The sequence below is a fragment of the Chlorocebus sabaeus genome, chromosome 15 (assembly GCF_047675955.1).
Source record: "Chlorocebus sabaeus isolate Y175 chromosome 15, mChlSab1.0.hap1, whole genome shotgun sequence".
Taxonomy (NCBI): Eukaryota; Metazoa; Chordata; class Mammalia; order Primates; family Cercopithecidae; genus Chlorocebus; species Chlorocebus sabaeus.
In genome coordinates this window covers 59,707,429-59,720,446 of record NC_132918.1, presented here as the reverse complement: position 1 = coordinate 59,720,446, position 13,018 = coordinate 59,707,429, and the positions used below count along the sequence as shown (strand labels likewise).

General features: G+C 37.3%; 1 protein-coding gene across 5 annotated transcripts in view; it reads left to right on the top strand.

The window, feature by feature from the left end:
- Positions 1-13,018, top strand: part of NEK11 (NIMA related kinase 11) — a 302,909-nt gene that overhangs the window by 82,183 nt on the left and 207,708 nt on the right. For all 5 annotated transcript variants that reach the window (XM_038002888.2, XM_008009148.3, XM_038002887.2 and 2 more), the window contains one exon: positions 89-207. In XM_038002888.2, the coding sequence (XP_037858816.2) occupies positions 89-207 (119 nt within the window). The remainder of the gene's footprint in view (positions 1-88; positions 208-13,018) is intronic.

Below are 13,018 nucleotides of genomic sequence, written 5' to 3'. Positions count from 1 at the left end.
GTGACTGCTATGTTTTAACTGTTGTTAAGTGAGCTTGATTTTAATATATTAGCTGAAAAAATATGAAACATTATGCTCTTCATTTCAGGGCCGAGATCTGGACTATAAAATTCAGGAATATAAAGAAGCTGGAAAAATCTTTCCAGATAACCAAATAATAGAATGGTTTATCCAGCTGCTGCTGGGAGTTGACTACATGCATGAGAGGTATGTTCGTTTGCTACTGGGAATATGATATATTTTTAACAGTCATGTCTGAACTTGAAAAGTGAATTTTTTTCTATAATTGAAAGAAAACAAGTTCAAAAAATATATGATTGTAATTAAACATCTATAATATATTTTTCCTTGAGAAAACTGTTGAATGATTATATCTAGAGGATTTATTTGCATAGTTTTTTGTTGCTTTTCTAAAACTCAAGTTGGCCTTGAATATAAGACAGAAATTTGTGTTAAACCCATTTCATTATATCTGATCATCTCCTACGAATTACAGGAAGTTCTCAGATACCTTTGGCATCCTATGAATTTATTGTATCTTATAGCAGGCTTGAGTGGTAAATATCTTAGTATGCCGCAAATGAATTGTGTGGTCACCTTGGAATGTGTCAGTGCACACTTAGCTAGGTTCACATCCCAAAAGAGCTCAGTAATTGAGACAGAATGTATTCTTTAGCCTCAGAGAGATAAGTATTCAGATGGAAAGTCAGTTTTGATGTGAGGTATCTGAAAATGAAGGTCAATTATTTTGATTATCTACGATTTACATTTACAATCTCTGCCTCAAAAATGTATTTTAAAACTTTTAATGAATTTTTATAGGTCAAAAGTAAGAAGTTTTAGAAGTTAAATGTTTTAGAGACCCAGAAATGATATGAACACATTTGAAAAGATGAACATACATAGACAAAAAAGAAGTGGATACTCTGAGGTGTATATGGTAGCTCTCATCTTGGGAGTGGGCATTAATACATGGTACCATTCTTCTTGAACGAAAGGGGTAATTTATAAGGCACACCAAGGTCTAGCTATCCATGGATGTCAGATTGCTTAAATGTGTCATCTGTACTTTCTGCCAGCATAAAGAGTAATCGGATTATTTCATAATTTGCCATGTATCTCCTAAAACACATGCTTGTTGATACAGATAGCTACTGATTTATTGACACCTCACAACAATCTGTTGGATGATGTCAAACTATCTTAAGAAATCTTTTATTAAAAGATTATTTGACTTAAAAGAATCAAATAATCTTTTAATAAGGTACCCAAAGCTACTGACTATAAAACGTCTGTGTACATACATTTATATTGGTGCTTCTTTTATTTTCTTTACTACTTCTTAGCATATTGTTAGGTTACACACAAGAAAAACAACTAAAAAAAAACCACACACATATTAAGATGCTAACTATTGTATTCTATGCACAAAATACAAAACTGGAATCTGGTTGATTTAAGAACTCAAATAGTTTTGATACCTTTAAGACTGCTTAGTGATAGTTCAAATAATGAGTTTAAAATAACTCTTCAAACAAAGGCTTATGATTTTTAAATCCTTTAATATTCAAAGAAAGTCATTAAATGAAACTAAATATTTGGATATTTGTGAATCCTTGGATCTGAAATACAATCCTTTGTGATTCAGGTAACAAGTGATGGTGCTTCTTAGTCATTGTGTTATTATAACCAATTATTGTAAAGTTTTTGTGTACAGAGAAATTACAGTTTCATATTTCAGTTCATTAATTCCCTCGTTAGTGATAAATTAAAAATAAGTGTCAACCTCAAAGAGCTGTCAGTAAGCCAGCAGACATAAAACATGTACTCTTATAACTATAAGCCATGTACCACGGTGGATGTACACGATTTAGTGTCTCCACTACTCCCTAGATTCATGACCTTGAGCAAGCTGGTCATGAAAGCAAGCTCTCCTCTCTGAACCTGTTTCCTCATCATTAGGTTGGTGCAAAAATAATTGTGGTTTTTGCCATTACTTTTAATGACAAAAGCCACGACTATTTTTTCACCTACCTAATATAAAGTAAGGATAATAATAGGACTCTCCTTGCTTACATTATAGGGTAGAAAATATGCGTTGAGATATTATACAGTTTAAAAATTTGCAAAATGTTAAGCTCTGTGTAATCCCATTATAATTTAATATAGAAATGAAAGCACAGACATCAAAAGCGGTTTTAAAAACGATGACAGTAACAAGTGTTAGTAAGCATATGGCGCACCTGGAATTCTTTTATATTCTTAATAGGTATACATTGATATAAACACTTTTGAGACATGTTTGGCAATACTTCCTAAGCCAAACATACAAATACCTATGACCCAGTAATTCTATCCCTAAGGTAGAAGTGAGTGCTGATGTCCAACAAAAGGTATACAGAAATGTCCATAGAAGCCTTTTTTGTAATTGCGAAAACACTAGAAAATATTCATCTACAATGGAATGGTTACATGAGTGTGGTATGGCCCTAAAATGGACTTTTAAAATTACTATTCTATAATTTTAAAACAATAGACAATTGATAATAAGCATGACCTGGGTGAATCTCAGAGATCAGATGTAGGATGAAAGAAATCAGGTGCAAAAGAGTCTATACTGTATGACTACATTTATATGAAGTTCAAAAGTAGGCAAAACTAATCTAAGATAAGTCAGAATAGAGATTATATTTGCAATGGGGTTTTGCCTGGAAGGGGCACAAAGAAAGCTTCTGGGATGTTAGAAATGTTCTATATATTAATCTGGATGGAGGATTACAAGAGTGGTACATATGTTGATATATATGTAAAAAATCGTCAAATTGAAGATTTTTGCATTTTAATGTAAGTTATACTGTAGTTTAAAACAAGTGATAAAAGTGCCAAGAAGAGTACAATTTAAGTGTTACAGGAGATCAGAGGAGAGATAATGTTTTCATTTGGGGAATCAATGGAGGCTTCTTCTTGGAAGAAGTAGCACTTGACCCAAGGTAGGTTTTGAGTATGATGAAAAATGGGTCAGAACTTTCCAGATGTAGGGAACAGAGCACAGCCACAGAGGTGGAAAAACATGGAAATCTTAAAGAGAATGGTGAGTGGTTCTGTTGGGAAGGCTCTTGGAGTAATGAATAAAGTTGTTGGCAAAGTAGGCTGAGGTCAAGAGGGCTTTATTTTGGAGCATAGACATTGAACTCCACAAGAGCTTTTTGAGTGGAGTTATATAATATTGCCAGGAAGTATATCTGCCAATTGTTTCAGGAAGGTTAGATGATAAATTATACCAAGGAGAGAAGATAACTTGGGTCATCAGTCAAGAACCTTTTATAATATACATGTGTGAGATTGTAAGGCCTAAACCAAGCTGGCAGAGGTGGGTAGAATGAGGAAGGATAATAATGAACTCAGTAAGTTGAAATGGCTGGACTTGAAATTAAGTTGATCTGTGACATGTGATAGAAGGTCAAAGATGAACCTGAGATTTTGTGCCTGGATGAATGAGAAGTTGGAAAGACAGGTTTGAAACAATGGTGATGAGTTTAATTGTGAATATGCTGGGTAGAATATGGAGAGAGAAGAAGAAGAAGAGGGAGGAGAGAGAGAGAATGAGAATGAGAGAAGGAAGTTAGAAGTGAGACCCTGGATCTTAGGGAACCATCAGGGCTTGACTTTGTTTGGGTTCCTACAATATCAGAGCCCTGAAACAAAGACTAGGGTACAAGTAGATTTTTTAGGAGGTAATCTTAGAAAGCAGAAGCCAATGAGTGGGAAGAGTGAGAAGAAGCCAGAAAAGCTGTGCAGAATGCATGATTGAACTAGTGGCTGCTGTGGGTAGAGGGATGCAAAGGCAGGACTCTTCTAATAGTGTGTTAAGTTTTGGGTTTCTCTTCCTGATTTATTTCCGACTTTTTGGGGAAAAAAAAAAAAAAAGCAGGCCGGGCACAGTGACTCACGCTTGTAATCCCAGCACTTTGGGAGTCCAAGGCAGGTGGATCATGAGATCAGGATTTCGAGACTAGCCTGGCCAACATAGTGAAACCCCATCTCTACTGAAAATACAAAAAATTAGCCGGACATGGTGGCGAGTACCTGTAATCCCAGCTATTTGGAGGCTGAGGCAGGAGAATGGCTTGAACCCGGGAGGCGGAAGTTGCAGTGAGCCGAGATTGCACCATTGCACTTTAGCCCGGGCGACAGTGCAAGACTCCATCTCAAAAAACAAACAAAAAAACCCAACCTTGCTTAAATATAACTGTTGTTTTCTAGCACTATTATGAATTTCCTCTTGAAAAATTTCTTGTATTTCTGAGAATTTGGAGTGAGGAGGGGGAGGAAGGTGTCTTCCTCTTGATCCAACTTTAGAATGGTTTTTAAATGGAGCAGTTACATATATATATATTATTCCTGATTGTAAATGTGTAATCTATGTTTCACTTCTGTTGGTTTTCAATATTTAATTTAGGATAAAACATATTTCCTTCAGAAAATAAACTTATTTATCTTAATTATCTGATTTTAAAACATTTTAAATCCAAAAGAATGATTTTTTTAGCATATGGCATAAACATTTATAAATAATGATGTTAAAAAGCCAAGACTATTCACAGCTCACTGATAGCTACTTTGGGAATGTAGCACTAAAATATGTTCTTGCTGAAGGGAGTCATGCTGTATTAACAAAACTCCAATGTCAGTGGCTTACAGCAGCAATCATTTCCTGCTCATGTTGCATATTGACAGATAGGGGTCATCTGCAAGTCTGCTCTACGTGTCTTCATTCCAGTACCCAAACTGAAGGAGCAACCCCTATCTGGGATGGGCTTTACTCCTGGTGGAAGGAAAAAGAAGAGAGCGGAAACCCCTTGCTCAGACATGACAATCATCCAGTCTGTTTACATGTCATTGACTGGAGAAGTCACATGACCACTCCTAATGTCAGAGGTGTGGGGATGCCTCTGGGATGCCTCTTCCTCCCAAAGGGAGCCCTCACGGCAAGGAATAAGAAGTGTGAATACTTGGGAACAAGAATGAGTCTACTACAATGTTTCACTCAGTTTTAAACTAAAATCTTTCAAATTACAGCTGATAAATGTCAGCTTGTCTACAAAGCATTATTCTAGTTTTCTCCTTGTATGATCTACAGTATATATTAAAGTATATTTTGAAAATTACATAAATTGGCTTACATATGAGTTAAGAAGATTACCTTGGACACAATACATGTGAAGAGGTTAGGTTTGTTGCAAATGCCTTGAAAAACTTTTAGTTTATATATATGATGGTTGATTTTATGTGTCAACTTGACTGGGCAGTAGATGCCCAGAATTAAACATTGTTTCTAGGTGTGTCTCCAGGGTGAGATTAGCATTTGAGTTTGTGGACTCAGTAAAGTAGATTGCCCTCCTCAGGCATCATCTAATCCCTTGATGACTTAAATAGAACAAAAGACAGAGGAAGGAGGAATTTGCCCCCTTCTGCCTCACTACTTGAGCTAGACATCTCATCTTCTACCCTCGGACTGGGATTTACACCATTGGCTCCACTGGTTCTCAGTCCTTTCGACTGGGACTGAATTATACCATTGGCTTTCCTGGGTCTCCAGCTTGTAGACAGCAGATTGTGGGTCTTCTCAGCCTCCCTAATTTGTGAGCCAATTCTTTATAATAAATCATTTATCATGCATTTCTCTGGAGAACCCAGACTAATACAGCGTAGCTGCAGAGGAAATAAAGACGACCCTGGAAACACTAAGAAGAATGAAGTTACAGAAAAAATGAAGGATCTGTTCACTCCTTTGGAGCTTTCCTGTACTTATTTTTAATTTGGTTTATTTATATGCTATTCTAAATCTATAACATATGGCATAAACATAAATAATGATGTTAAAAGCTGAGAGTATTCACAGTTCACTGAAAGCTATCTTGAGAATGTTGCACTGAAACCCATTCCTGTTCTGGGCCGGGAGTTCAGTTAATGTCAATTTCTTATGATAAAGGACAGAGCAGCCTCTCTGCAGACAGCCCACCTGCTGGTGGTCTTGAGGCTTTGCGATTTTGGTGCTTTCCTAGTGGAGGAGAGAACAGGGCTGGGGCACTTACTCCAAGATGGTTTCCTCATCACCTCACTGCCCATGCATTTCCCAGCCAGCTCAGTGAGGTATTGTGGTAGAGTGGCTAAAATGTTCCCTGAAAGGCAGTGTTAAGAACTCATTTTTAGTGTAGTGAAGCTTCCAGGGAAGAGACATACTTGGAAATCTGAGTCAGTAAATATGACTGTGGAAGGAGGTATCCTACCCCAGATTTGAAGATGGAAAAGCAGAGAGAAGTTGTGTTTGGTGTTACTGGAGATTCCTGCTTTCTCCTGGTCCTCACTTCTTGAGGATATCCTGCAGTCACTTTTTCAAGGCAACCTCACCCCTGAGCCAGGTGTGGGCACACTCCTGATGTGCTGGCAGTGGCCAATAGTTTGAGGAAGACCTGACCCTGCTTCTGACTTGTAACATAGAGGACTCATTGTGTTAGTGAGGGGACATGACACAGATGAAGAAAGGCAGGTGCCTCAGCACCCAGGACAGGGGCCAAATGGCAGAGACCAGTAGCGGATTTGCCTAGGTTGTGCATCACAAAGGATCCATTGGCTGTGCCAGCACCTTTGGCAAGAAGAGTTTGTGATCCACCCTGAGAACCTGCCAGATGAAGGACAGACTTCCAGGGAGGGTTTCAGAAACTATTCATATAAGGGCTTGAGGGGAGGTGAAGAGAATTGTCCATACCTTCTCCACAGTTCTACCTTGGGCTGGAGGCCTGAGAAATGCCTGCTCTCTGTACCTCCACAGACTGTTCTTCATCCTAACATGGGCCCTGGATGCTGGAGAAGAATGACCTGATGGGGAGATGGAGATGGGATTTTTAGCATGAATTTTAACCACAAACTGTCAGCAAATCTTAACCATATCACTTGGGTATCATGAAACAGAGAAATGAGAAGGACCCACCACTGGAACAGATATGATATGGTGCACATGAGATAATAGATGGAGAACTGTGTTGAGCTTTTTAGAAGAAAGGTTTCATATAAACTGTCTGTATTGCCTGTTACCTTATTATTTCTTAGATTTCATTTTCATATACTTCAAAGGAAAGGATATTAGCCAAGCATGGGACAAAAATATGCTGGCCCGTTTTGGCTTACTGTAACCACAAAGCCAATACGTTATGATTTTTTTTTTTTTTTCTCCTGAGACAGAGCCTCGCTGTGTCGCTCAGGCTGGAGTGCAGTGGCACGATTTCGGCTCACTGCAACCTCCACTTCCTAGGTTCAAGCAATTCTCCTACCTCAGCTTCCCAAGTGGCTGGCATTACAGTGCGCCACCATGCCCGACTAATTTTTGTGTTTTTAGTAGAGATGGGGTTTCACCATGCTGGCCAGGCTGGTCTTGAACTCCTGACCTTGTGATCTGCCCACCTTGGCCTCCCAAAGTGCTAGGATTACAGGCATGAGCCACCGTGCCTGGCCAATTATGATTTTTCAATAGATACTTAGCAAATAGCTTGATACCTGGTTTGTTGCATAGAATTTATTGTTCCATTACCACAGTGCCAGCTAATTGCTTCTCATAACTGCTTTCTAACATATTGTGTGCTTTATTCTTAAAGTATCTACTGATGAGTTACTAATTTATATATTTATAGAAGCCTATCAGTGTATTATTACTTGTGATTCATCTTCTGCTTGTCTAGTCTAGGTGTCATCAGGTGAGTTTCTTTGGAATGTTTTACTTATTCCAAAGTTATAGCTCCAAGTCGTCTGGTGGGCTCCTTAGCTTGCTATTCCAAATCCTAAACCCGTCATCTCTTTGACTTCCTAGAATCAATAGCTGTAGAAACTAAGTGATCAACTTAAGATGCTCTTAATTGCAAATAACAGCAGCAGATTAAAGAGTAGAGAAAATTTATTACCTTGCCTAACAAGAAGTCTCCAAAGTGAGTTGTTCTAGAGCCGGTTAACTTGGGTGGCTTCGCAGTATTATCTGGGGTTCTAGTTCTTTCTCTTTATTCCACCATTCTCAGTGTGGTTAGCTTTTGTAGTCAGGCTTGTCTGTGGTTGCCAGGATGGCTGCAACACGACCACATATCCCGCCTTCATACAACAGTAACCAAACTCCAGAAAAGGTAAAAGGGACATATGGCATGTCACTCCCCCGCTTTTTTGTCTTTTACAAGAGTAGGGAAATATTTCCTACAAGATTCCAGCAGACTTCCCTTATGTCTCATTGGTGTTAAAAAAATTTTCAAAAAACATGGAAGAGACAAAATATATTAGTGGATATTTTTTTCTTTGCAGTGCTGGCCTTAACTTTCTATTATCTGGGCTACTTTGTAACTCTGTGGAGGCAGAGGCACACTTGAATATATTTGTCTAGCAGAGATGCAAATAATTTCTGTCTAGTGGAACAGATATCCCTGGTGATGATGGTTTATGGCCTTGTTGGGCATTAACCAGTTTTGTATTTAACTCAGCAATCGTATCCCCCTGCCACATTCACCCCCTACTCCCCCCACTTCCTTTACCTAACAGGTCTGAGGAGGGCTGAGCCTCCCCAGAGGCTCATGGGGTTCTGGTGTCAAGGGAGAAGAGGAGGAGAATAGTTATGGGTAGGCATTTAACAGTTCCTGCCATACCAAGAGAACCCCAAGAGTGGGCATAAAGAAAGCCAGATTTCATTTAACACAGTTAGTAAATACTGTTGTTCTCTTTTTAAATCAATAAGAAGTCAGCAACATATTCATGTACAGCACAGGTCTAGGTATTGTGGGAATGTAAGAAGGCAGTAGAAAATAGTTATTAAATAGCAAAGTTTTTACAGATAAACAGACCTATGTGAGAATAGTGGTTTATAGAGTCAAACAGACCTAAGTTTGAAGCAATAGGCTGTACAACATTGGGCAAGTTTTTTGGCTTTTCTATGCCTTGATTTCCTCATCTCCAGATTGGGCATAATAGTAAAAAGATAGTAGTATAGTGCTTAGGATTATAACATCTGGAGTTATGGACCTCAAGATGAAGTGGCCTAGTGTTGCATTGTCTAGTTTTGCTCTTCTCTTTTCTCTCTATTCTTAGAAACATACTTATTCCTCTCTAATCCACTGAAGGGTTAAAGAGGCTAAAGATTATTTGAATTAGGGGAATTCTCACTATCATATCCAGTTCTTCACTTTATATGCTGATTTCATAGGCCCAGTTGAGTTTCTGCCCATTTGTTTCCTATAAAGTAAACTATATGATCTTTATGAGTGACTTTTCTTTAAAATGTTCTTAGTCAGAATTTGCAGCTTTATTCAATAATTGAATAAAGCTGGATGGTTGAGGCCTGAACACTTTACAAAGGTAACTTTGTTACACTTGTATTATCATTAATTCTAGTGGTAAAATTATTTTTATAGTTGATATTTCTGGTTTTAATTTATGGTAGTAATATTAATTTGGTGGGCATGTACCTGAGAGTGATCATTTACTGAGAGAGATGTTTCCTTACGACCAGATGAATGTCTTTATTGGTAATTATTTACAATTATAAATAATTCTTTAGTAAATTGACAATGGTTAGGTTTCCCTTCTGCCATCTGTTACAGTTGCTGATGTACTTAAAAAACTCTCTAACCTGAGTGTAAGCATTATGAGATACTTAGCCCTGTCTTATGAATCTTTATATCTGTCACATTATATAGTATAGCACATAACATCTAGTTGGCACTCAATAATTATTTTTTTGATTAATGAATGAGTCCCACTAGATAGTATTCATCTTTGTACCAAGGATGGTGTTTTAAAAACCAACATGCATTTCTTGAGCATCTACTGTGAGTGAAGAACTGTGAAGAGGAAGAGATGATATTAATAGAAATGTGGCTCAAGCATTTGCTAAGGCTGCCAGAAACATTGGTAGGGCCAGATCTTGAAATCTCTAGCAGGCCACGTATAAGATTGTAGACTCTATTCCAGAAGCAGTGCAGAGCCATTGAAGGACTTAAGTTGGTGTTTAAAGGACAGGTTTTCATTTTATAAAGCCACAACCCCATTTCTGACCTAAGGCTCAAGAATACTGCTCCCAGACTGGGTTCTCCTGTTTAAGCAGGGGGGCAGATACGCTGCAGTCAATTTCTCCTTAAAGACTTTGACTCCAGTTGTGTCCTTCTTTTCTATTATTTTTATTCAGGATTTCAGTTCTACTTTCTTTATATATCCCACAAATTATTAATTAGTGCTACCATTATTATTGGCTTATAAGCCAAAACTAGTTTAGATTTCCCCACTTTTATCAATCTCTTGGTTCACCACTTCTTCCACCCCATGTCTTCCTTCTGTGGTCATGTTTTTTTTCCCTAAAAGAAATCCTTAAGTTATGTGAATAGTAAACACTCAGTTTCTTTGCTTGTTTCTTTGAAAATGTTTTTATTTTTTCCTCATTCTTTTATAATAGTTTAACTACTATTTCAGCTAAATATGTATTATAATTTAGCTATTATTAAAAATGAAATTCCAGATATCTTATCTGACATTTTGAAAATATTATCTCACTGTCTTCTGGATTCTGTTATTGATGTTGAGAAGTCACTTTCCATCTAACAGATGTTCTTATTAAGGTAATATCTTTTCTTTCACTTGATTTTCAAGATCTTCTCTTTGTCCTTGGTGTTTTCCAATATTACAGGGTTATGTCTACTTGTGGATTTTTTTTTTTAATTCTGCTTGGGATTTGTTTTGCTTCTGAACTTGTGAATTCATGTCCTTCTAAATTCTGAAAATACCTAGTCATTCTCTCTTTGAATTTTGCTTCTCCCCTATTTTCCTTTCACAGTGCTTATAGATGTATGTTGGACCATCACTCACATTCTGTTCTTCGTTGCTATGCACTCCTTTTAGGAATCCATTTATATATATATATTAGAACTTTAAGCCCATATTTCAGATGTCTCTTATACTCTTTTCTATGTTTTCTTTTTCTTATTTCTTTTTCTTTTTTTTTTTTTTTTTTTTTTTTTTTGAGACAGAGTCTCACTCTTGTTGTCCAGGCTGGAGTGCAGTGGCATGATCTTGGCTCACTGTAACCTCCGCCTCCCACGTTCAAGCAATTGTCCTGCCTCAGCCTCCTGAGTAGCTGGGATTACAAGTGCCTGCCACCATGCCTGGCGAATTTTTGTACTTTTAGCAGAGATGGAGCTTCACCGTGTTGGCCAGGGTGGTCTTGAACTCCTGACCTCAGGTGATCCACCTGCCTCAGCCTCCCAAAGAGCCTGGATTACAGGCGTGAGCCACCGTGCCCAGCCTTTTCTGTTTTTAATCTTTTTTTCTTTTTGCACCTCAGTTGAAATATTTTTCACTAACCATTATGCCAGTTTCTAAGTCTTCTTTTCTGCTGTGTCTAATTTGATTTCAAACATATGCACTGAATTCTTAATTTTAGTAAAATTTTGTTTCGGTTTTAGAATCTTCATTTGATTCCTAGAAAATCTGGCTCTCTATTGAAATTCTCCATTGTGTCAATTATTTTCTTGAGCATATAATCACAGTTATTTTCAAGTCCTTGACCAATCATTTCAATAGGTGGATCACTTGTGTATTTGTTTCATTTTTTCCTTTGGTTTTTAATCATTTGGTCTTATCTTTTGGCATGCCTGGTAGTTTTTGAGTGAATGCTGAACAATATATGTGAAATATTGAGAGATGTTAGATGATATTATCTTTCTCTGGAAAGGGTTTATTTTTTTTTCTCTGCCTGACAGTTATATTTAGGGCAGATCACCTTGATCTAATCAGGAACTGAAATAATTTAACTGTAGACTGTAGGCTTTTGGAGGTTTGGACTATTTTTAGTTTACCTTTATTTCTATGAAGAAGTTTTTCAGAGCTTTCAGCTGAAAGCTTTAGTTTTTTACTAAGATACCTCTTCCTTTGTGGAGCCTGAAATCAAATTTATTGAATCTACTCAAAGCTCTGATTAAAAATTTAAAATAAACTTTATTTTTAAAGCAGTTTTAGGTTCACAGCAAAATTGAGTGGAAGGTACAGAGATTTCCCTTATACCCCCTGCTCCCACACATGCATTGCCTCCCCTGTTATCAGCATTGCTACCAGCCATACATTTGTTATAACAGATGAACTTACATTGACAGATCATTATCATCAAAGCCTATAGTTTACATTAGGCTTCATTCTTAGTGCTGTACATTCTTTGAGTTTGCGCACATGTGTGACATGTAACCATCATTTTAGTACCATAAAGTTGTTGCATGGCCCTAAAAATTATCTGTGCTCTCCTTACTCATTCTTCCCTCCCTCTTAAACCTTGGCAACCACTTATCTTTTTGTTGTCTCCATAGTTTAACATTTTCTAGATTATCATATAGCTGGAAACATATATAGATTTCTCAGACTGACTTCTTTTACCTAGTAGTATGCATTTAAGTTTCCTCTATGTCTTTTCATGCCTTAATAGCTCATATCTTCTTAGCACTAAATAATATTCTATTGTGTGAATGTACCACAGTTTATTTAACCATTCACCTACTGGAGGACGTTTTTGTTGCTTTCAAGTTTTGGCAATTATGAATAAAGCTGCTATAAACACCATTGTGCAGATTTTTGTGTGGACGTAGTTTTTAATTCATTTGAATAAATACTGAGGAACATGATTGCTGGATTATGTGGTAAGCATTTGTATCATTTTGTAAGAAACTGCCAAACTGTCTTCCAAAGTGGCTGAACCACTTTGTATTCCCACTAGCAGTGAATGAGAGTTTCTGTTATTCCACATCCTTGTGAGCATTTGGTGTTGTCAGTGTCTGGATTTGGGCCATTCTAATAGGTGTGTAGTGGTACTTCATTGTTGTTTTAATTTGCATTTCTCTGATGACATATGATGTGGAACATCTTTTCAGGTTTATTTGCCATTTGTATATCATCTTTTGTGAGGTGTCTGTTAAGGTCTTTGGCCCATTTAAAAACCAGATTGCTTTCTTAT